This window comes from Balaenoptera physalus, assembly GCF_965194825.1.
Source record: "Balaenoptera physalus genome assembly, chromosome: 2".
NCBI classification, from domain to species: Eukaryota; Metazoa; Chordata; class Mammalia; order Artiodactyla; family Balaenopteridae; genus Balaenoptera; species Balaenoptera physalus.
This window is the reverse complement of record NC_138883.1, coordinates 149626481-149650073: the sequence shown is the minus strand read 5'-3', so window position 1 is coordinate 149650073 and position 23593 is coordinate 149626481. Positions and strand designations below refer to the sequence as shown.

General features: G+C 40.2%; 1 protein-coding gene across 19 annotated transcripts in view; it reads right to left on the bottom strand.

The window, feature by feature from the left end:
* TM2D3 (TM2 domain containing 3) overlaps window positions 1–23593 on the bottom strand; it is a 187458-nt gene that overhangs the window by 156335 nt on the left and 7530 nt on the right. For 15 of the 19 annotated variants that reach the window (XR_014260302.1, XR_014260303.1, XR_014260304.1 and 12 more), the window contains one exon: window positions 22113–22188. Coding sequence is in view for 11 of the 19 variants with exons in the window: in XM_082448828.1 (XP_082304954.1) it covers window positions 22113–22188 (76 nt within the window). In the remaining 8 variants the exon portion in view is untranslated. Of the gene's footprint in view, window positions 1–1592; window positions 11277–19528; window positions 19852–19934; window positions 20265–22112; window positions 22189–23593 lie in introns of those variants that run through there. The other 4 variants (XM_082448830.1, XM_082448822.1, XM_082448825.1 and 1 more) reach the window with 3 other exon arrangements.

Genomic DNA, 23593 nt, shown 5'->3' with positions numbered 1-23593 from the left:
ATTTACAAGCAGCTCATGCAGCTCAATATCAAAAAAACAAACAACCCAATCCAAAAATGGGCAGAAGACCTAAACAGACATTTCTCCAAAGAAGATATACAGAGTGCAAACAAACACATGAAAGGATGCTCAACATCACTAATCATTAGAGAAATGTAAATCAAAACTACAATGAGGTATCACCTCACACCAGTCAGAATGGCCATCATCAAAAAATCTACAAACAACAAATGCTGGAGAGGGTGTGGAGAAAAGGGAATCCTCTTGCACTGTTGGTGGGAATGTAAATTGATAACAGCCACTATGGAGAACAGTATGGAGGTTCCTTAAGAAACTAAAAATAGAACTACCAAATGACCCAGCAATCCCACTACTGGGCATATGCCCTGAGAAAACCATAATTCAGAAAGAGTCATGTACCACAATGTTCATTGCTGCTCTATTTACAATAGCCAAGACATGGAAGCAACCTAAGGGTCCATCGACAGATGAATGGATAAAGAAGATGTGGCACATATACACAATGGAGTATTACTCAGCCATAAAAGGAAACGAAACTGAGTTATTTGTAGTGAGGTGGATGGACCTAGAGTCTGTCATACAGAGTGAAGTAAGTCAGAAAGAGAAAAAAAAATACTATATGCTAACACATATATATGGAATCTAAAAAAAAAAAAAAGGTTCTGAAGAACCTAGGGGCAGGACAGGAATAAAGACATAGACATAGAGAATGGACTTGAGGACATGGGGAGGGGGAAGGGTAAGCTGGGACGAAGTGAGAGAATGGCATGGACTTATATATACTACCAAATGCAAAATAGATAGCTAGTGGGAAGCAGCCACATAGCACAGGGAGATCAGCTCGGTGCTTCGTGACCACCTAGGGGGGTGGGATGGGAGGGTGGGAGGGAGACGTTAAGAGGGAGGCGATACGGGGATGTATATATATGTATAGCTGATTCACTTTGTTATAAAGCAGAAACTAACACACCATTGAAAAGCAATTATACTCCAATAAAGATGTTAAAAAAAAAAGATGTCAATACTATTCAAAGTGATCTACAGATTCAATTCTATCTCTACCAAAAAAAAAAAAAAAAACAAACAACAAACCACAATGACATATCACCTCCCACCTGTCAGAAAGGCCATCATACAAAAGACAAGAAATAACAAGTGTTGGTGAGGATGTGGAGAAAAGGGAACCCTTGTGCGCTGTCAGTGGGAATGTAAATTGGGCAGCCACTATGGAGAACAGTATGGAGGTTCCTCAAATATTAAAGATAGAACTACCATATGATCAAGCAATTCCACTAGTAGGTATTTATCTAAATAAAATGAAAATACTAGTTCAAAAAGATACTTCTACCCGTTTATTGCAGCATTTTTTACAATAGCCAAGATATGCAAATCTAAGGGTTCACTGATGGATGAATGACTAAAGATGTGGTGTATATATGCAATGGAATAGTACCCAGCCAGAAAAAAGAAAGAAATCTTGCCACTTGCAACAATATGGATGGACCTCAAGAGAATTACACTAAATGAGAAAAAGAAAATACTGTGATTTCACTTACATGTGGAATCTAAAAAACAAAATAAATGAACAAACAAAATAAAACTCATAGATACAAAGAACGTAATGGTGGTTGCTAGAGGGGACGGGGGGTTGGAGGGTGGGGGAAATGGGTGAAGGGGGTCAATATGTAGGCTCTCTGGCCTCCTCCAACCATCCACCTGTGGAAGGGCTAGGAGATGCAAAGCTGTAGATGAGGAAAGCAATCGGCGTGGCCCTAAAAGGGACACGGCTAACCAGTGCTTAAAAACACAAAGTGGAAAGTCTACTAACAGAGACGCTTCTCAATATTGCAAACAAAGGAATAACTAGAAATTGTCCCCTCCTAGCCACAACGAACCAGGAACTAGCGAATTCTGAGGTGCTCTGAAGGGGCACCAGAGTCACTGCAGCCAGCTCCCACACAACTTCTTTTCCTTCCCTTTTCCCTCATCTCTTGAACGACTTTGGAAATGAATTGCAGGAGATTATATTTTCTAAAAATGTCCACCAAAATATTATAGTTTTACATGCTTTTCTCCTGAACCTTCCCACTCCCCTAATAAGAGCTGCATTTATCTCTGTTCCCCAGATGTTGAGGGGCCCGTCACTGACTCAGTGAGTGGACTGTGGTGGACATGATGCTGATGGCTTCAGAGCCAGGTCAGGACAGGGAACCCAGGTCCATGCGGCCAACCTCCACGCTGTAGGAAAGACCCTCAGAGACCACCCGGAGTGACTTGTGGAGAGGACCCACCAGGTGTGAGAACGAGCCCCCAGGTGGCTCTGGTCCCCACTGTTGAGTCCCACTGGCAGACAGGACAGACAAACCGTTCTGCTGTGCCTTGCCCAAACTTCCAATCCACAGTACCTGTTAAAGTAAGTGGTTGTTTTATGTCACTAAGCTCTGAAGTGATTAGTTACACACCCACAGAAGCTGGCACATTAAATAATCACAGAAATGTTCTGTCATTATGTCCACATTGCAGAACTGACCAGCCCAGATAAACAGACCTAACACAAAGGAAAAATTAATCAGATCATAAGGTGTATTACAGTCCACAGGAGATACTGTCCTAATTGGTTACAGACAGTTTATATAAATTTAAAAGAAGATGTCGGCATACAACCGACCTCAGAGATATTGCAGGTTCAATTTCAGACCACCGCAATGAAGCAAATATTGCAATAAAGAGAGTCACATGATTATTTGATTTCCCAGTGCACATAAAAGTTATGTTTACCCTCTACTGTAGTCTCTTAAGTGTGCAATAGCAGTATGTCTAAAAAAACAATGTACATACCTTAATTAAAAATACTTCATTGCTAAAAAAATGCTCACCATCATCTGATGACGCAGGGTTGCCAGAAACCTCCAGTTTATTAAAAAATGCAGTAACTGCAAAGTGCACTAAAGCAAAGCACGATAAAATGAGGTCTGCCTGTAACTCAAGAATTTCCAAAGAAAAGAGAAAAAAGTTAACCTTCTATATGTTGACTCAAATTTTTTCAAAGGGAAAAAAACTTAACTTTGATATTCATTAATAATGTTGGTTACTAGGTTACAAAATAAGAAGAAAAGCAGATCATTCACAGCTTTTAGCTTCTAAATATGGCTGGGAAACTCTTTGAAAGTCATTTTATAATTGGAAAAAAATTCATGCAATGTTCTTGATAAATGCAGATAAATGAAGGCGAGTTTGTAATTTTGATTTAAAACATCTAATTTCTGCTTCCATGTAGGAAGTAGAGAATGAGAATGAGAAAAATCTGGAGGTCTACAAAAATTATCATCTATCTTGAATCTATTAGAGATGTGAGGTTGCGTGGCAACCAAATACGGTGATTTCCAAAGGAGGGGCAGAGCCTCCAGGGGAAACATGGCTGCTACCTGTTCCCTTATGCGAAGACCAGGAGAAACACGGGGCTGCCTTGGGGGATGGAGATCTCAGCTAAAACGTTAGCAAATCTTTAAAGGCCAAGTGTGGGCTTGCGTGTACGTTTGGAACAGCTGAGGCATCCAGCAAGAGTGCTCGCAAGGGAAATACTAGGAGCAGGGCAGGAGCCGGGGAAGGATGGGCACGGACCCACCCCTTTCCCGGATCCATCCCTCCTATGAACTGAGGGAAGGGCACCAAAGCCTCCTACCCACAGGGCACAGGTAAAAATCCATTGCTTTCGAAGACAGAGAGGCAAAACCCATCTGCCTCTGGGAGAGAAGTTAGAAACCTCTTGCCCCAAGGACACAGGGAAAGACCCATTACTACTGCAGGAGTAAAATGTCCTACTTCTGAGGAAAGACAAGAAACCAGTTAGGGCCCAGGACCTTAGATCAATACCAGGCAGAGGGAGGAGGAGCAGGAAACTCCTGTCCAGAATCAACACAGATACAAGGCAGATTTGGGTTGCCACGGGAAAGAGGGGCAGGAAGCCCCACACTGAGATTTAGGATCTAAGAATGAGCTGGACCAAGACATCAGAGGAATCCCCCTCTCACCATAAACTTCGTGCTGAGAAACAAGTAGTGGCCCTCTATCCCTGAAGAAGAGGCAAGAGCTCTCCTCGGTCGCACAGAAATGCAGGAACATCTACAGGTGAAGGAAGCGTCAGAATCACTGAGAAAAACCACCTGGAACCTCAGCACCCCCGTAAGCACAAGGGAAAAGCATCCACATTTAGAGAAAGTAGAAGCCTTAGCTGCACTGACAGTAGCAATGAAACAACAAAACCTAAATCCAGCTCAACCCCTAACTAAATTGACTCAACGTCACACACTAAAACCAAGACAGAAGAGGCATGCTAGCATAGGTGTGAATACAGTTTACCTCTGTCTGTACTGTCCTTGTACACATGAGGTCTAGCATACAATCAAAAAAATTAGTTTCAAAAAAATAAAAAATAAGTAAGAGAAAACAATCTAGAGATAAAGCAATCAATGGAAATAGATTTGATGACCCAGATAATTGAAACTGTAGGGAAATTTCACCAGAGAGATAAAAACTATAAGAAAGAGTAAAACAGAAATGCTAGAAATAAACTATATGATGTCAGAAATGGAAAATTCTTGTGACAGGCACACGAGTAGAATGAATATCACTTTGGAAAAATCAACCAGCTTGAGCATGGGTCAATAGAAATTAAGTGAACTGAAACACAAGGATAATAACGTGGTGAAAGCAAATCAGAGCACTCCAGGCCTGTAGGAACCGCCAGATGGTCGAACATACACGTAACTGGAGTGACAGAAGAAGAGGGAGAATTTGAAGAGAAGAACTATTTGAAGAAGGTCACAGTCAAGAATTTTCCAAAAATAAGGATAAACATTAAACCACAGCTCTAAGAATACAGAGGACTCTAAAAGGAATAAATACCAAAAAAAAAAAAAAAGAAAAAGAAAACTCAACACCAACCAGAAAAAGGCCCACATACACCTATACACATCATGGTCTACCTGCTGAAAGATGAGAAGAAAAAAAGCTTTACAATGTGATGACTAGAAGTAACGCTGCTTACGTTATAAACGAAAGTTGCTAAGAGAGTAAATCCTGAGTCGTCAATCACAAGAAAAATTTTTATCTTTTTCTTTTATTTTGTATTTATATGAGATGATGGATGTTCACCACACTTACAGTGGTCATCATTTCACGGTGTGTGTGTAGGTCAAATCATTATTCCATATACCTTAAACTTATACAGTGCTGTATGTCTATTATATCTCAATAAAACTGGAGGAAAAAAACTGTTTTAAAGAAAACAGAAAGAAAAGCTTGAAGGCAGCCGGAGGAAAGAGGGAACATTACACACAGAGGAGCAAAGATAAGAGTTACAGGACACTTCTGATCAGAAACCGTGCAGGGCAAAGACAACACAGTGGCTGAAAGGAAAACCCGTCAACTCAGAGTTCTACACTCAGTGCAAATATCTGTCAAAAATTATGGGAAAACAATGACATTTTCAAACAAACAACAGCTTATAGAATTCACTGACAGCAGACATGCATTACAAGAAATGTTAACAGAGTCCTTGGGGCAGAAGGAGTGTCTGACGGTCACCCCACGGAGGTGGGAGAGCTGAGATGTTGAGACTCGTAAGGCCACGGGCACCAAGAAGATATGGGAAGATTTATTACCCGTGAGCTTTCCTGAGGAGAGGAGGGCAGGGGCCAGCCAGCCAGGCCAAATGGCAAGAGCAGTGCAGGGCCAGTGACGCTGGCTGAGGAAAGGGCTCAGGCCCTCGGGCTGGGGCTCACACACTGTGAACTTCCTGCTGGCACTTCTGGAGCGAGTAACCAGGTTTTCTCATCATTATCTTACTGGCTTTTCCCCAGATGTGGAGCCAAAAGGGAAGAAAGGAGTGGGGCTTGAAAGTTGGAGATAGCCCAACATCAAAAATGGAGACTTACTCTTTATTACATGGATATGATGACAGAGAGAAAATTAGTCAACAAAGAAATGTGGGTCACCAGAAATGGCAAAAATGGAGGTTAACTACAGAAGACTTTTCTTACTTTAAGTCACAATGAAAGATAAGCCACAGCTTCTGTGAATTCCAGACAAAATACACATTTCACCCTATTCCTCATACTGTTTGCAAACAAAACTCTCCACAGATACACAGAGCAGCTGGCAGAAGACTCTGAGGGGTGCAGAAGAGAAGGTGGGCGGCAGGGACCTTGACTTGAAGACCAAGCAGGCAGGGCGTTCCTCCTACAGATTCTCGCCCGAGAGCTGGAGGGGTCCACAACCCAGAAATGCCAGCAAGCACAGACCAACAAGCTCCAAGGAAAGCCTCTTCTCTCTGGCCCAAAGCCTTGATAACGGGCAGCCCTGCAGGATGGAACCCACTCTACTCCAGATGAAACCTCAAAAAAGCTACTCCATCCCCCACCCCTACCCAACACTGTAGCCACAGGGATAGCAGGCAGAGCCCTGTGACCATCCCTGCCCTACGCTGACCAGGAGGCCCCCCTCCCCAGTGGGGTAGGGCCGTGGAGACTGAGGGGGAGCCCTGTGACCACCCCTGCTTTCCAATAGCACAATGGGACTGTGGGCAGACTCTGGGGTGAACCCTGTCGACCATTCTGTCCCACACTAATATGAGCAGAGGCGCAGCTCCCACTCCATACCCCCCCGCACTGCACACACTGTGGAGGGGTCCCCATTACCATTTCGGCTCTGCACTAAGCAAACGCCAGCACACAAGTAGTCTCCTCCCCACCAAGTAGCACATCAGCTGCAGAGACTGTGACAGCCCCACGTGCACTAAGCAAACAGGAAAAAGGAGGCAGCACCTGCTCCCCCCCATCAGAGGGGGTGAGGATTACAGAGAGAACAGAGCAGGAGACAGGGATACTTAAATCTGTGCATGAAGTCCTGGGCAGACCCCTAAGCAGCCCATGCATGACCAACCAGAATGAACACATCAGAAGACTGGAGAACTGAACTCAAGGTCAAATGCTGCTCTCGTTTCAGGCTGGCCTCTGGGCAGCACATGGCTGGGCAGGACAGCACTGCAAACCACACTGGCGTCTGAAGCATGGCCCACAGAAGTGTGCCAGGCCATGCACTTGGAACCTAAACAGGCTGAGCGCCTGCTAAAAGCAGATTGAAATGCAAACCAGAATCTCATAAACTCACAATTTGTCCTGGCACATTCCACAATTACTCATCATACTGAGACCCAGAAAATCTCAACTCAAATGGGAAAAAACAATCAGCAGACGTCAACATCAAGATGATACAGATGCTATAATCACCTGATGAGAATTTTATAGAAGCTCTCATAAAAATGTTCCCAAACAGACACTAACACTGAGAAAAGAGAAAAAACAGAAACTCTAGGCAAAGAAAAAGACTTAAGAAGAACCAATAAAAACTTGAGAAATGAAAAATAAGTGAAATTTAAAAACTCAATGAATGGGCTGAACAGCAGGGGGATACGACATCAGAAAGAATCAATGAACCTGAAGACAGAAAAATTGAAATTATCTGATTTCAACAGAGGGAGAATAGATTTTGAAAATGAATAGAATCTCAGAAACATGTGGGACAATAACAAAATAATCTAACATTCATGTCATCAGAGACCCAGCGGGAGAGAAGAATGAGTGTAATGCTGAAAAAATATTTAAAGAAATAATGACTGAAATCTTACCAAATTTGAAGAAGCAAACCCTAAACAGGATAAACCCAAAGAAATCCATGCCTGGATACATCATAATTAAATTTCTGAAAACTAAAGACAAAGGAAAAATCTTGAAAGCCACCAGAAAAAAATGATGTGCTACCTGATGTGAACAGTAAAACTATTCCTATGACAGCATGTTTCTCATTAAAAATCATGAATGCCAGAAGGAAGCATTTTTCAAGTGTGAGAGAAAAAAGCTGTCACCCAGAATTCTATATTCAGCAAAACTGTTTCAGGGATGAAGGTGAAATTCTCAGATGAAGGAAACCTAAGAAATTTGTTGTCAGCAGACCTGCTCTACTGAAGAAAAAAAAATGCTAAAGGAAGTTCTTCAAACAGAAAGGAAATGACAATGGAAGGAAACCTGGAACATGAGGAATGAGAAAGAGCAGAAAGGGCGAGTCAGTTTTCTGTGGCTGTAAATGTGGATAGTTTAAAACAACACACGTGGATCAGGAGTCTGGGGTGGCTTAGCTGGATTCTCTGTTTCAGGCCCTCACCAGGCTGCAATCAAGTGCCAGTGGGGCTGTGCTCCTTTCTGGATCTTGGGGCCTTCTTCCAAACTCACATGGTTGTTGGAAGAATTCAATTCCTTGCAGTTATAGGACTGAGGCCCTCAGCTCCTACAGGCTGCCCACTGCTCCCTGCCACATGACCCTCTACAGGTAGTTCGTATCACAGCAGCTTGTCCTACAAGGGGTCCTGGGATTAGGTTACATCCACCTGCAACAAGGCGATGAGCCAACGCTCCACTGTCAGGGAGGAGTCAAAAAAGCCCCACAGGAAGCTTTGCATGCACCCCGAGCTGGACCTGCACGCTACACCCAGAAAGATAAAGGATTTAAACAGGAAAAAGATCAAACAGGTCTCGCAACACAATACCAGAAATGCCCAGGGTACAAATTTACTTGCCACACCAAGAACTGGGGCAATCACAACCTGAATGAGAAAAGATAATCAAAAGGCACCAACACTGAGATTACTTGGAGGTTGGAATTAACCTGACAAGGATTTAAAGCAGCCATGATAAAAATGCTTCAATAAGCAATTATGTACACTCTTAAATAAAGAATAGGAAGATTACAACAAATAAATATAAGATATAAAAAAAGAACGAAAGGGAAATTATATAACTAAAAAGTATGATAATTGAAATTAAAAACTCTCTGGACAGGCTCAACAGTAAATTGGAGATGGTAGAGGAAAGAATCAGAGAACACAAAGACCAATCAATAGAAATTTCCAATCTGAACAACAGAGAGAAAATAGACTTAAAAAAAAAAAAGAAGAACAGTGTCTCAGGAACCTGTGGGACAATAACCAAAAAATCTAACATTTGTATCACTGGAGTCTCAGAGAAAGAGGAGAAAGAGTATGAATCTGAAAAAAATATTTGGGGAAAAATGGCTGAAAATAATTTTTTTTAATTCAACTAATCCAAAAGCAGGCAGGAAAATATGAAAAAGAAGACAAGGAACAGATGGAACAAATGTAAACAACTAACAAACTGGTAGACTTAAATCCAATTCTATCACTAGTGATATTAAATGTAAATGGTCTAAAATCCCCAATTAAAAGGCAGAGATTGTCAGATTAGATGAAAAATCAAAACCCAACATATGCATCTAGAAGGAATTCAATTAAATATAAAGACATGGATATGTTATAAAAGTAAAAGGATGGAAGAAGATATACTAAGCAAACACTAATAATAAATAGTATAACATTAGTATAATAGTGGCTATATTAATATCAGAAAAGTAGACTTCAAAACAAAGAATATTACCAGGGATAAAGAGGAACATTGCATGATAATAAAGGGGTCAATTCATCAAGAAAACATCACACATTCCTCAAAAATTAAACACAGAACTACCATATGATCCAACAATCCCACTTCTGGGCATATATCCAAAATAATTCAAACAGGGATTCAAACAGATGTCTGTATACTAGTGTTCACAGCAGCATTATTCACAATAGCCAAAAGGCATAAACAACCCAAATTTCCATCAACAGATGACTGGACAAACAACGGAATATTATACAGCCTTAAAAAGGAATGAATTCTGACACATGTTACAACATGGATGAACTTTGAAGACATAATGGTAAGTCACAAAATGACAAATACTGTATGCTCCGTATTACATGAGGATAGAATGGTGTTTGGCAGGGAAGGGGGAGAATAAGGAGTTGTTTAATGGGCACAGAATTTCATTTTGGGAAGATGCAAAAGTTCTGGATTGTGGTGAGAGTTGCACAACAATGTAAATGTACTTAATGCCACTGAACTGTACACTTAAAGTGGTTAAAATGGTAAATTTTGTGTTATGCATATTTTATGACACTTATAAAGTTATCACAATCCTAAATGCATATATGTAACAGCAAAGTATTAGAATACATAAGCAAAAATTGATAGAACTGAAATTAGAAATAAAACCCATCATTATAGTTGGAGACTACAACACTCTTCTGTCACTAATTGACAGAACAAGTGGATAGAATATTTGTAAATATATAAAAATGCTGAAAAATACTACCAACCAACTTGATCTAATTGACATTTATAAAACACATTACCTGGAACAGTACACACTTTTTTCAAGTACACATGATATTCAGCATGACAGACCATATTTTGAGCCATAAAGCAAACCAACAAGTTTTTTAAAATTAGAATACAAATTTTATTCTCTGACCACAATGAAATTCAACTAGAAACTACAAAAATATATCTTGAAAATTCCCAAATATTTGGAAGCTAAACAGTACATTTAAAAATAATCCTTGGGTCAAAGAGGAAGTTGAAGGAAGAATTATAAAATATTTTTAATTGTACACAATGGAATTCATGAGATGTACACAAGTTTAGAGGGAAATTTATAGCATTAAATACTTGTATTAGAAAAAGACAAGTGTCTCAAATCAATGACCCAAGCTTCCACCTTAAGAACCTGGGGGGAGAAAAAGCGGTAGGGAGGAGTATGGCTTGTATTCTGAGCATTTTTTATATTTAGAGGTTAAAAATCACAGCCTGGCTATTACTGGGGCCATTTTTCCCTTTCTGAGCATGACCTCACACTTGGTGCCCCATGTGTTTTGCTGTGAAATGAGTTCTTTGAGCAGAAGCAATCTTGTGTGAAGCAGTAAACAAGGCTAGGGAGACAAATCCACATCCAGAGTATGTGTCTATTCCATGAGGATGAATCAATATCCCTTCCATGACAGAAGAGGTCCAATGGAATCAATTGCCTTGTACTTACACATTTATACCCAAGAATGGAAGCTCTGGGACAGGAAGAACTTGCTCCCTGCTCTATCTCCAATGCCCAGAATGGTGCATGTCATATACTAGCACCACAGCATCTATTTGCTGAACAAAGGAATACACTTACGTGCTCTATAGCACAAAAAATTTGCAGGGGCTTTTCTTCTATTTCCTGGGTCATGTTTTCTTCAAGATGGGCTCTTCCTCTTTTTTTGAAGCCTATGTTCCTTCCTCTATTTCTTCTGTGTTCTTCCATTCCCCCTGCAATAGTATACACAGTTGCTGTGCCAATTGTTGAGCTTTACTGAGATAATTTACATACCATAAAGTTCACCAGCCTAAAATATACCTGACCTTTCCACTTAGCATCAAGTTTTTGAGGTTTATCCATGTTTTAGCATGTATCAATACTTCCTTTTTATGACCAAATACTGTTATATTGTATTGATAGACCACATTTTGTTAACGCATCAGTTGATGGATATTTGGCTTGTTTCCACTTTTGACTATTATGGATATTGTTGCTATGAACAAGTTTCTGTGTGTACATATATTTTCATTTTTCTTGGGCATATATCTAGAATTGCTGAGTCAAAAACAGTAACTCTATGTTTGAAAACTTTTAAGAACTGCCACTGTTTTCCAAAGTGGCTGCATCATTTTCCATTCCCACCAGCAGTGTATGAGGGTTCCAATTTTTCCATATCCTAATTCTTGTTATTGTCTCTCTTTCCTGTTAGTCATTCTGGTGGGTGTGAAGCAATGTCATTTCTTTTTATTGTGTTCTCTTGTGTGGGCAACTTCATGATATCGGGTGAGCAAATTACCCTATTTATTTTTTCTCTCTGAGCAGTTTGAAAGCTGTTATTTTGCGTCCTACTGAATGTTCGGGAGCGTGATAGCCAGAGGCAAGGCAGGGAAGAGCTCAACTGAGACTATTTTTGCTAGAATATCTGGTCTCCGGCCTCTTCACTAAGGTTTTCAAAGTGTCCCCAGCAACGTTTCCTGTCCCCTGGGTAGGAGGTGATGTCATGACCCCTGGGGGCCATCCTGGGCTCTGGATCCGTTCTCTGGCTCAGCATGAAACCCCCACTTCCATCAGAGTCAGTCCTCTCATCAGTTTCTCCTCAACAGCCCTTTTCACACACCCCACCCCCTGAAGTAACAGGAAAAGATAAGGATATCCCTCTTCTCCCAACTAGTCACTCTTGTGAGTCAGAGTTCCTGGATTTTGCTGACTCACCAAGACCATTTGCAGGAGTAGCCTAGCACACCTGAGCAATAATCTTTTTTCTTCTCTTGTCATTTTTAGATGATTTTTATTTGGTTGCCTTTTTCCTTGTTTGCTGCTGGGCTTATTCGTTTGCTTGTTCTTTGTGGTAAGGAGGCTCCAGTTTAACTACTGTGTTCATGTCACTGAGTGTTTGAAAAGGGAGATGTTGTGACCCAGCTGCTCTCTCCACTCTACCCAGAAACTCTTAGCAATACATGTAGGTCTTTAGCTTACTCCAGGAGATTCCCCATTATTCATTCATCGAACAAATAGTCACTGTGCACCTACTGTGTGCCTACCTACTGTGGGCTCTCACAGCTGGGGTACAGCAGAGAACCAGAGTCCTGCTCTCCTGGAGCCTCTTAGTAAATGACGCCCAAGTGTCTCAATCAAGGCTTCATTTCACATAAAAGCATGTTTATAGAAGATAATTTCAATACTTTAAATCCAAGAATTTATACCAAGTTGCAAACCCTCTAATATCCTTGTGACACTTCACACGCTATGGCCTGGACAGAGGGGAAGCTTGAGAGCGTGAGTGAAGGAATCCGCCTGCATTTTTAAGCTCTCCTGATGTATTTGAAAAGGAGAGCTGTTTTCCACTCATTGCTTACGGGATGAATTAGAATCACTTGCAAATTCCTTACTTGATGATGTGCCAAAAATAAATTCAATTCTGGCACAAAGTATTTAAAAAGTATAGGGAAACAAAGTTGTGTGGCACAGAGAAGACAATTTTACATTTTTAAATCCTGAAGCATAAAACCTTTTAAAAATCTCTTTTTATAAGCACCATAAACCAGTTGCTCCCCAGCAATCTGCAGGAATCGGATTCACGTGGTGCTACGGCCAATATTTAGTTAGAGCCAATTTCTGTATATTACCACCCTGCAGCCACCTCAACTGCCAGGGCCCAGAGTCCCACTCAGGTGCTTCAGTACCTGCAAGACACCCATGGCATTAACTCACTCAGCAAATATGAGGGCCACTGTGTGCACAACACTGTGCTGGGGACGACGGGGGAGAAATAAATAACACAGCACCTGCCCACCAGGAGTTACTGGGGCAAGTGGAAGAAGAATGCTGACAAAGCAAGGCAGCCATTCATAAGACAAAGTAATGACACACAGCATGCGGCAGTGATAAATTCTCAATTTCCAGAGAACCGTCAACAGAGGTTGGTGACTAATACGGTTCCCAGCCTGTGACAAGCTTCCCCATCTCACAGCCTCTGATCTGAGCTCCCAGCACACAGGAATAGAGCCTAAAGGTCAGACCCAAACAAGACAGTTTGCTGCCAGCAGAGGCTCATGGAATTGGCTAGAGATTACATGCACCCTCTCTGGTGCCCTTTGAACATGTAGTTCTGTTACACTTCCTTTTAGGGACACATGTGAGTTCCTCACTCATAAATTTGGGAATCTCTTCATCTTCCTGCTAGCTCTCTGAGGCCATCAGCTCCATCAAATCCTTGATAGGAAGAATCCCCATTTGCTTACATCCTTTAGGTTCCAAAGACTATCACCATATAAAAACTTCCTTAGGATTTAGGAACAAGTTCATCCATCTCCTCTTGTGGATTCAGAATCATTTCAGCTTTCGCCTTTCAAATGCTGGAGTTTCGTTGTTTAACTCAGGCCATAAAGCATACAGATGGTCAACGGTCAAGATACATACCTCTCCCATGAACACCAGGAACAGCCAGCAATTCCCATCACTCCCCCGCTCCTCCTTGTGTGGGAGCACAGCAGTGGAGATCCTCTTCTACGTGGAGCCGAGTACTGAGGGGATTCTGGGGAAATCTTTATCATAATTAGCAAAGGGGCTGCTTCCTGGCAGGAACAGGTCCTCCTCTAAAGAAATACCAGCTCAGCCAAGAGTCTCATGTACCCATGTCGGGTAAGGAAGTGTGCTGTCTTTAGAAAAGAAAGTCCCGTGCAAACTGGGCTGCCCACCTGGAAGTGCAGCCCTGCTCTGTGCCCAGGCTCAGGTTCCCGGGGGAAAAAACAAGTCAGGACTGGCTGTTTCTGGGAATATGATGGGAAAGCAACAGTAATGGGGATGCCCCACCTAGTGGCCAGAGCTGGAACTGCTACTCAACCAGACCAACACACACCTGCACAGACAAGATTCTTGATTCCTAAAGGGCAAGTTATTGCACCAAATAATTCAGTTCCTTTTTCAGGTAAACTGTAATTTATTCTGGTGAAGAAACATGTTTTTGTCACCTGAGATTTATGGAGATATTCTCAAAAAATATTTTATAGCTAAAGATCTGATGGTCTGGTTAAGTCTGCTGGCTACTGACACAGATGTTTAAAAAGTAACACTCAGATACCCAATTTTAAGGGGAAAATGTTAAAAATTTGTAAATGTGTCTAGGGAAATTGTTATTAAAACTCAAAAAGACCTACAAATCCAAAACAATTAATGAAAATAAAATACATATCAATAATAACCTTAAATGTAAAGGGACTAAATGTTCCAACCAAAAGAAATAGACTGAATGGATACAGAAACAAGACCCGTATATATGCTGTCTACAAGAGAACCACTTCAGACCTAGAGACACATACAGACTGAAAGTGAGGGGATGGAAAAAGCTATTCCATGCAAATGGAAATCACAAGAATGCTGGAGTAGCAATACTCCTATCAGACAAAATAGACTTTAAAATAAAGACTGTTACAAGAGACAAGGAAGGACACTACATAATGATCAAGGGATCAATCCAAAAAGAAGATACAACAATTGTAAGTATATATACAACCAACACAGGAGCACCTCAATAAAGCAAATGCTAACAGCCATGAAGGGAGAAACTGACAGTAACATAATAATAGTGGGGGACTTTAACACCCCACTTTCATCAATGGACAGATCATCCAGACAGAAAATCAATAAGGAAACACAGGCCTCAAATGACACATTAGACCAGATGGACTTAACTGATATTTATAGAGCACTCCACCAAAAACCAAGAGAATACACATTCTTTTCAACTGCACATGGAACATTCTCCAGGATAGATCATATACTGAGTCACAAAGCAAGCCTCGGTAAATTCAAGAAAATTGAATATCAGCCATCTTTTCCGACCACAACGCTATGAGGCTAGAACTCAACCACAAGAAAAAACTTGCAAAAAACACAAACACGTGGAAGCTAAACAATATGCTACTAAACAACCAGTGGATCACTGAAGAAATCAAAGAGGAAATCAAAAAATACCTAGGGACACACAAAAAGGAAACCACAATAATCCAAAACCTATGAGACACAGCAAAAGCAGTTCTAACAGGGAAGTTTATAGTGTTACCAGCTTACCTCAGGAAACAAGAAAAATCTCAAGTAAACAACCTAACCTTACACCTAAAGCAACTAGAGAAAGAAAAACAAAACCCAAACTTAGTAAAAGAAATCATAAAGATCAGAGCAGAAATAAATGAAATACAGATTAAAAAAAAATAGAAAAGATCAACAAAACTAAAAGCTGCTTCTTTGAAAAGAGAAACAAAATTGATGAACCTTTAGCTAGACTCATCAAGAAAAAAGGGAGAGGGCCCACATTAATAAAATCAAAAACAAAAAAGGAGAAAAGTTACAACTGACACCACAGAAATACAAAGGATCATGAGAGACTACTACAAACAACTGTATGTCAATAAAATGGACAACCTAGAAGTAATGAACAAATTCTTAGAAAGGTACAACCTCCCAAGACTGAACCAGGAAGAAATAGAAAATATGAACAGACCAATCACAAGTACTGAAATTGAATCTGTGATTTAAAAACTCCCAACAAACAAAAGACCAGGACTAGATGGCTTCACAGGTGAATTCTACCAAACATTTAGAGAAGAGTTAACACCTATCCTTCTGAAACTATTCCAAAAAATTGCAGAGGAAGGAACGCGGCCAAACACATTATATGAGGCCAACATCACCCTGATACCAAAACCAAAGATACCACGCACACACAAAAAATTACAGGCCGGTATCACTGATGAACATAGACGCAAAAATCCTCAACAAAATACTAGCAAAAAGAATTCAACAACATATTAAAAAGCATGATACAACATATCAAGTGGGATTCATCCGTCAGATGCAAGGATTTTTCAATACCCACAAATCAGTCAACGTGATACACCCTATTAACAAACTGAAGAATAAAAAACATATGATCATCTCAATAGATGCAAAAAAGCTTCTGACAAAATTCAACATCCATTTATGATAATAACTCACCAGAAAGTGGGCATAGAGGGAACATACCTCAACATGATAAAGACCATATATGACAAACACACAGCTAACATCATTCTCAATGGTGAAAAACTGAAAGCATTCCCTCTAAGATCAGGAACAAGACAAGGATGTCCACTCTCACTACTTTTATTCAACATAGTTTTGGAAGTTCTCACCACAGTAATCAGAGAAGAAGAAGAAATAAAAGGATTCCAAATCGGAAAAGAAGGAAAACTGTCACTGTTTGCAGATGACATGATCTATATACAGAAAATTCTAAAGATGCTACCAGAAAACTACTAGAGCTCATCAATAAGTTTGGTAAAGATGCAGGATACAAAATTAATACACAGAAATCTGCTGCATTTCCATACACTAACAATGAAATATCAGAAAGAGAAATTCAGGAAACAATCCCACTTATCATCACATCAAAAAGAATAAAATACCTAGGAATAAACCTACCTAAGGAGGCAAAAGACCCATACTCCGAAAACTGTAAGATGCTGATGAAAGAAATGGAAGACCACACAAACAGATGAAAAGATATACCATGTTCTTGGATTGTCAGAATCAATACTGTTGAAATGACTATACTACCCAAGGCAATCTATACATTCAATGAAATCCCTATCAAATTACCAATGGCATTTTTCACAGAACTAGAACAAGTAGCCAAAACAATCTTAAGAAAGAAGAATGGAGCTGGAGGAATCACGCTCCCTGACTTGCTACAAAGCTACAGTCATTAAAACAGTATGGTACTGAACACAAAAACAGACACATAGATCAATGGAACAGGATAGAAAGCCCAGAAATAAACCCCTGCACTTATGGTCAGTTAATCTACAACAAAGGAGGCAAAAATATACAATGAAAAAAAAAGACAGTCTCTTCAATAAGTGGTCCTGGGAAAACTGGACAGCTACATGTAAAAGAATGAAATCAGAACATTCTCCAACACCATACACAAAAAATAAACTCAAAATGGATTAAAGACCTAAATGTAAGATCAGATACTATAAAACTCCTAGAGGAAAACATAGGCAGAACACTCTTTGACATAAATTGTAGCAATATTTTTTTGGAATTACTCCTAAAGTAATGGAAGCAAAAGCAAAAATAAACAAAACAGACCTAAATAAACTTAAAAGCTTTTGCACAGCAAAGGAAACCATAAACAAAACCAAAAGGCAACCTACGGACTGGGAGAAAATATTTGTAAAGGATGCAACCAACAAGGTATATATTTTCCACAATATACAAACAGCTTATACAGTTCAATATCAAAAAATGAAACAACCCAATCAAAAAAATGGGCAGAAGTCCTAAATAGTCATTTCTCCAAAGAAGACAAACAGATGGCCAACAGGCACATAAAAAGATTCTCAACATCACTAATTATTAGAGAAATGCAAATGAAAACTACAATGACGTATCACCTCACACCGGTCAGAATGGCTATCATCAAAAAGTCTACAAATAATAAATGCTGGAGAGGGTGTGGAGAAAAGAGAACCCTCTTGCACTGTTGGTGGGAATATAAATTGGTGCAGCCACTATGGAGAACAGTATGGTATGGAGCATCCTTAAAAAACTAAAGATTGAGTTACCATATGATCCAGCAATCCCACTCCTGGGCATATGACCAGAAAGATGAAAACCCTGATTTGGAAAGATACATGTACCCCAATGTTCACAGCAGCACTATATACAATAGCCAAGTTCATAGCAGCACTATTTACAATAGCTAAGTGTCCGTTGATGGAGGAATGGATAAAGAAGATGTGGTACATATATCCAATGGAATATTACTCAGCCATAAAAAAAAATGAAATAATGCCATTTGCAGCAACATGGATGGACCTAGAGATTATCATTCTAAGTGAAGTAAGTCAGACAGAGAAAGACAAACATCATACAATATCACTTACATGTGGAATCTAAAAAAATCATACAAACGAACTTATTTACAAAACAAATAGACTCACAGACATAGAAAACAAACTTATGGTTACCAAAGCAGAAAGGTGGGGAGAGATAAATTGGAAATTTGGGACTAACATACACACACTACTATATATAAAAGAGATAACCAACAAGGACCTACTGTATAGCACAGCAAACTATATTCAATATCTTATAACCTACAATGGAAAAGAATATGAAAAAATACACATACATATATGTGTATATATATATATATATACATATAAACATAACTGAATCAGTCTGAAACACTGTAAATCAACTATACTTGAATTAAAAAAAGTTAATTAAAAATATTTTTGGATTAATAAATGTTTTTCTTTCCAAGAAAGGGTCTACAACAGATCTTACAAAGACTCAAGACCATTTATCACACCAACACGTTTTTTAACACTTCCACTGTGTGTTAATGAGCCAGCCAATTATGAATATATCTATTAGAACGGAGTAATGCCCTGAAAAATAAACATTTTACTTCTCAATAATAAAAGTTGCTAGGATTATTCAAGATTATGTTTTAATATAAAAAAATAACAGGAAGAAGTCTGCAAAATTTTTAAAGTAACTTGTAGTTTTATTAATTTTCCAGTACTCTTGCAACATTTTATATTACTAACAAAATTCCAATCACAGGAACCAGACACAAAATTTCTGCAGTTTACTTCAAACAGTCATATATGAAGACCAGACTACACAGACATTACACTGCAAAACTCAGAGATGACTGAAATTCAGGTAGATAATTTTATTTAGCTAAAGAATAATAAAGAATAACACTTCCCACTTCCTGCAATTATAGCTGAAAAGCTTTTTACGGCAGATGACACTCAGGCTGGAGATACATGTGGCACAGTTTGAGGTAAGCAATATAAAACTCAAGTCTACGAATTGAACAGATTTTCAGTCGCTGCACAGGTTGCTCTTCTAGTTTAAGTAAGTTTAAATTTTTTCACAGAAAAAAAAATAGGCTTCAGGCAAATAAAAACGAATTCCAGATAAACATAGTTCAGTGTTTTTTATTTTACCTTCATCAAGGCAGGCAAAGTACAGATGCTGTACATTAAAAACATACACATACACCATTCACGGCACATGGACTCCTACAGGGAAGAGGCCGTTTTCTAAGCACTGCTCCTCTCTGAAGCGCGCAACTGCAGCTAAATGTACAAAGAGCCATCCGCTGGTCCCACGTAGCCGACTCCAATGAGCAGGACGTCGAGCAGCGTCCATATTCCCAGGCCCCCGAAGCTGAAGAGCTTGCCGAGGCCTTCTCGCCACTGGCCCAGGTAGAAGCGGTCCGCTCCAAACCCACCAAGGGTGATGCTGCAACAGCAAACAGGCCTGGAGTCCATCAACGGCCCCCCGACTGTGCCTGCGTTACTGTGCCTCAGTAACCGCTAACTCACATGTGGGAAAGGGCCTCAAATCAAATTAAGGTCCCTTAATCAGGACACACTGACTATCTCACAAATGTACAACACTAAAAAATCATGGGCAACAAGACCGTTTAATTGTCAAAAGTAAACACAATTTTTAGCTGTAATGAAATCTAATGTTTCTCTTTTCAAGAAAATCGAGCTTGTTGCTTTTTTAACCTTGAAATGGCACATCCAGGAGAGCAAAGTGGGGCTAGTCCTACAAACAGTGCAGGAACGTGGTGGTCGAAGGTGGCATCGCCAGGCAGCCAACACCACCTGGCCGCTCAGATCAAGTCGTGAACACTGTCAGTCACCCATCTTTAAAAATTTCATGTTCAGAATAAATGACTTTTAAGGTTCCTTCAAATTCTAAGATCTAACAATATTCGGACAACTTCTCATTGTATTTCTTTTAAAGTTTTTATTATGAAAAATTCCAAACATATAAAAGTAAAAAGGGGGCTTCCCTAGTGGCGCAGTGGTTGAGAGTCTGCCTGCCAATGCCGGGGACACAGGTTCGAGCCCTGGTCTGGGAAGATCCCACATGCCGCGGAGCAAATGGGCCCGTGAGCCACAACTACTGAGCCTGCGCGTCTGGAGCCTGTGCTCCGCAACAAGAGAGGCCGCGATAGTGAGAGGCCCGCGCATCGCGATGAAGAGTGGCCCCCGCTTGCCGCAACTAGAGAAAGCCCTCGCACAGAAACGAAGACCCAACACAGCCAAAAATAAATAAATAAATAAAAAATTTTTTAAAAAAGTAATAATCAGGTACTTAAAAAAAAAAAAAAAGGTAAAAAGAAAGAGAACAGCACCCATGACCCAGCTCCAATAGTTATCAACACGTGTCCATCCCTGCTTCATCTACACCCTTCCAATCCCTCACCCCAAGTACCAAGAAGCAAACACTGGGCGTTATCACATTCACCGTGAATATTCTCAAAGAAACCATGTTGAGCCCAGAGAAGAAAATTATTCTTATTTTTAAAAAATCAGCTATTAAATGTGCCATGGTAATTTAAGATGTCAACAATGTTGGGGAAGCTGGGTGAAGGGTGTACAGGAACTCTCTAGCTTTGCAACTTTTCTGTAAATCTAAAATTATTCCAAAATAAAGTTTGTTGAAAAGCAGAAAGTCGGCTGTTAGTTTGAATGTGAACCACTGCTGACAAAGACGCTGGGCGTCACCAAATCTCACTGTCGTTGCATCTAATTTTCTACCGTGGACCCGTCTTTCACTTTCCAGCTGTGCCTTCCTGCCAGCAGGATCCTCCTCTTCCCCAGCCCAAACCCTGACGCAGTGGTTCCCGACAAGGGGCCACTCGGCCACCCCTGGAGGCATTTTTGATTCTCACAGCTTCAGCGGGGGTTGGGGAGACTGCTAACACCCAGTAAATGGAGTCCAGAGATGCTACTGAACATCCTGCTCCGCACAGGACGCCCCACAGCAGAGAATTTGTGGCCCAAACGTCAACAATGACAAAGCTGAGAAGCCCCGCCCACGTCTCACCACAGGCCACAGGCCACCTCAGACTCTTACCCTAAACCTCCAACAGTGGATGCCCACCTTCCTAATCAGGGAATCATTTAACCAGCACCCCACCTGCCCTTCCCTCCGGTGGGAAGAACTGGTACAATTTTCTTTTCAAACTGTTGAAAAGTTTAACTAATACAAGCAAATTTTTATGTAAAAATTGTAAGTCTATAATTATGTTTGAATGGTGGAATTATAAGTGATTTTCAACGTTTCTCTTTGTCATTTTCATTTTTTTCCAGTTTTCAGTACTGAGCATGTATTATTTTTTGTAATAAAGAAGAAAATTACTGAAAATTAAAGATATACATCATAAAGCTACCAACTTTAAAGTATATGTCATTTTACTAATTCACAGTACACTCAGGATGGGAACCACTGACTGGTTCTAATGATCTCTAGTAATGACTACAGTCACCTCTAGAATGTGCAGGCATCTTGGGAGGAAAACCAGCAACGGGCCATTAAATTCCACGAGGGTACTGGTCTGACCACCTAAATAACCCCCCACAGTGCTGTCCCCATGGTCTACCTAACACATGGCAGGATCTGAGTGGATGGAGGAGGAGTTTGGAAGAGCCCACCAACCCCAACGAAATCCAAATGGCATCCGACTTACTAGAAACAGAGCTTACCTCAGAGCCAGAGCAGTAGACCACTTATAACCGCCAGTCCAGTTGCAATACAGCATTTTCGGAAAAGTACGGTTACCTTAAAAAAGGGAAAACACTCCACATAAAAACACGGGTATAAAAATACTCTCACACAGACTAAATTATAACTAGCGGCCTTGTGATTTACAATCTAAAAAGTCAACTTTCTTTACAAAAGTAAATGTTCACTACAACGAATGGTAAAAAGAAAGCCCTGACTGTCTATGAGCACAGACTCGACATTTAAATCAGTTTTGTGAGGATCAGAGCTTGAAGAAGGTAAAACACCCCACCTGCTGTGAAAACATGGGTAACGTGGGGCTGAGACAGACAAACCAGGCACCGGGAAGGGAGCGGGCCCACAGACCGCCTGTGAGTCCTGGGACACTGGGCTGTTCCAGCTGGAAAAAGTGAGACTGAATCCACCTTACACCATACACCAAACCAACCCCAGGGGACTAGAGACCTAAACGTGAAAGGCCACATTTACAACTTTTAAAAGAACGCACAGGAAATTATGAATCTGGAGTAGGGAAAGATTTCTTACAACAAAAAAGGGCTAACTCTGAAAGACTAAAAACTTCAACTAACTAAAAATTTAAAGTTCTGTTCAAAAGATACCAAAAGAAAGGGGCTGGGGGGGGGTAGTTAAAATCTGGGAGAGGATGTTAGGGACACCAAAAGGTTACTACCCAAAATATAAAAGAATTCCTAGAAGCCGGTAAGAAAAAAAAAACAAAACATAGGGATAACAAGTATTGGAGAGGATGTGGATCATCACGAACAGTTGTGTACCACTGGTGGGAATGTAAACGGATACAACCGTCCTGGAAAATAACACACGCAAGAGAGTGTATGCCAGACAAACTCCTGCACATGTGCAACCAGGAGACATGGACAAAAGCTTTAACAGCAGCGCAATTTGTAAGGAAAAAAACTGTAAATAATCCAAATACAGTGGAGAAAGGATAAACTATGATACAATCTTACAAGTTATTATACAGAAGTAAAAAAAAATAGTAATAAGAGAAGACAAATGGAAGAATCTTAGAGCCATGATGTTGAAAGACGGTCTCAGAAGACCATAAACAGTCTATATTATACAATTCTAAAACATGCACTACTGAATAATTTACCACACTATATTCTAGTATATTCATGTGATAGAACTACAAAAAATTTAAAGAAAAGGAAGTGAGATGATAAGAAAATCCAAAAGGGTGGTTACCTCTGAAGAAGAGGCAGGGTAACTGGGTGCAGGAAACACACTCTGGTAGTTTCAATGGCATCACGCTGCTTTAGTTGTTAATTTGGGTGAAACTCAACTATACACTATGCTTTATACCTTATACATTTTTTGTTTTATCAAATATTACATTTTAAAATAGAACTGGCATAACTAAAAATAGTGCTAATAAATATTTCTGACGAAACAATTAAAATTTAATTCTCAAGTTTCTGGT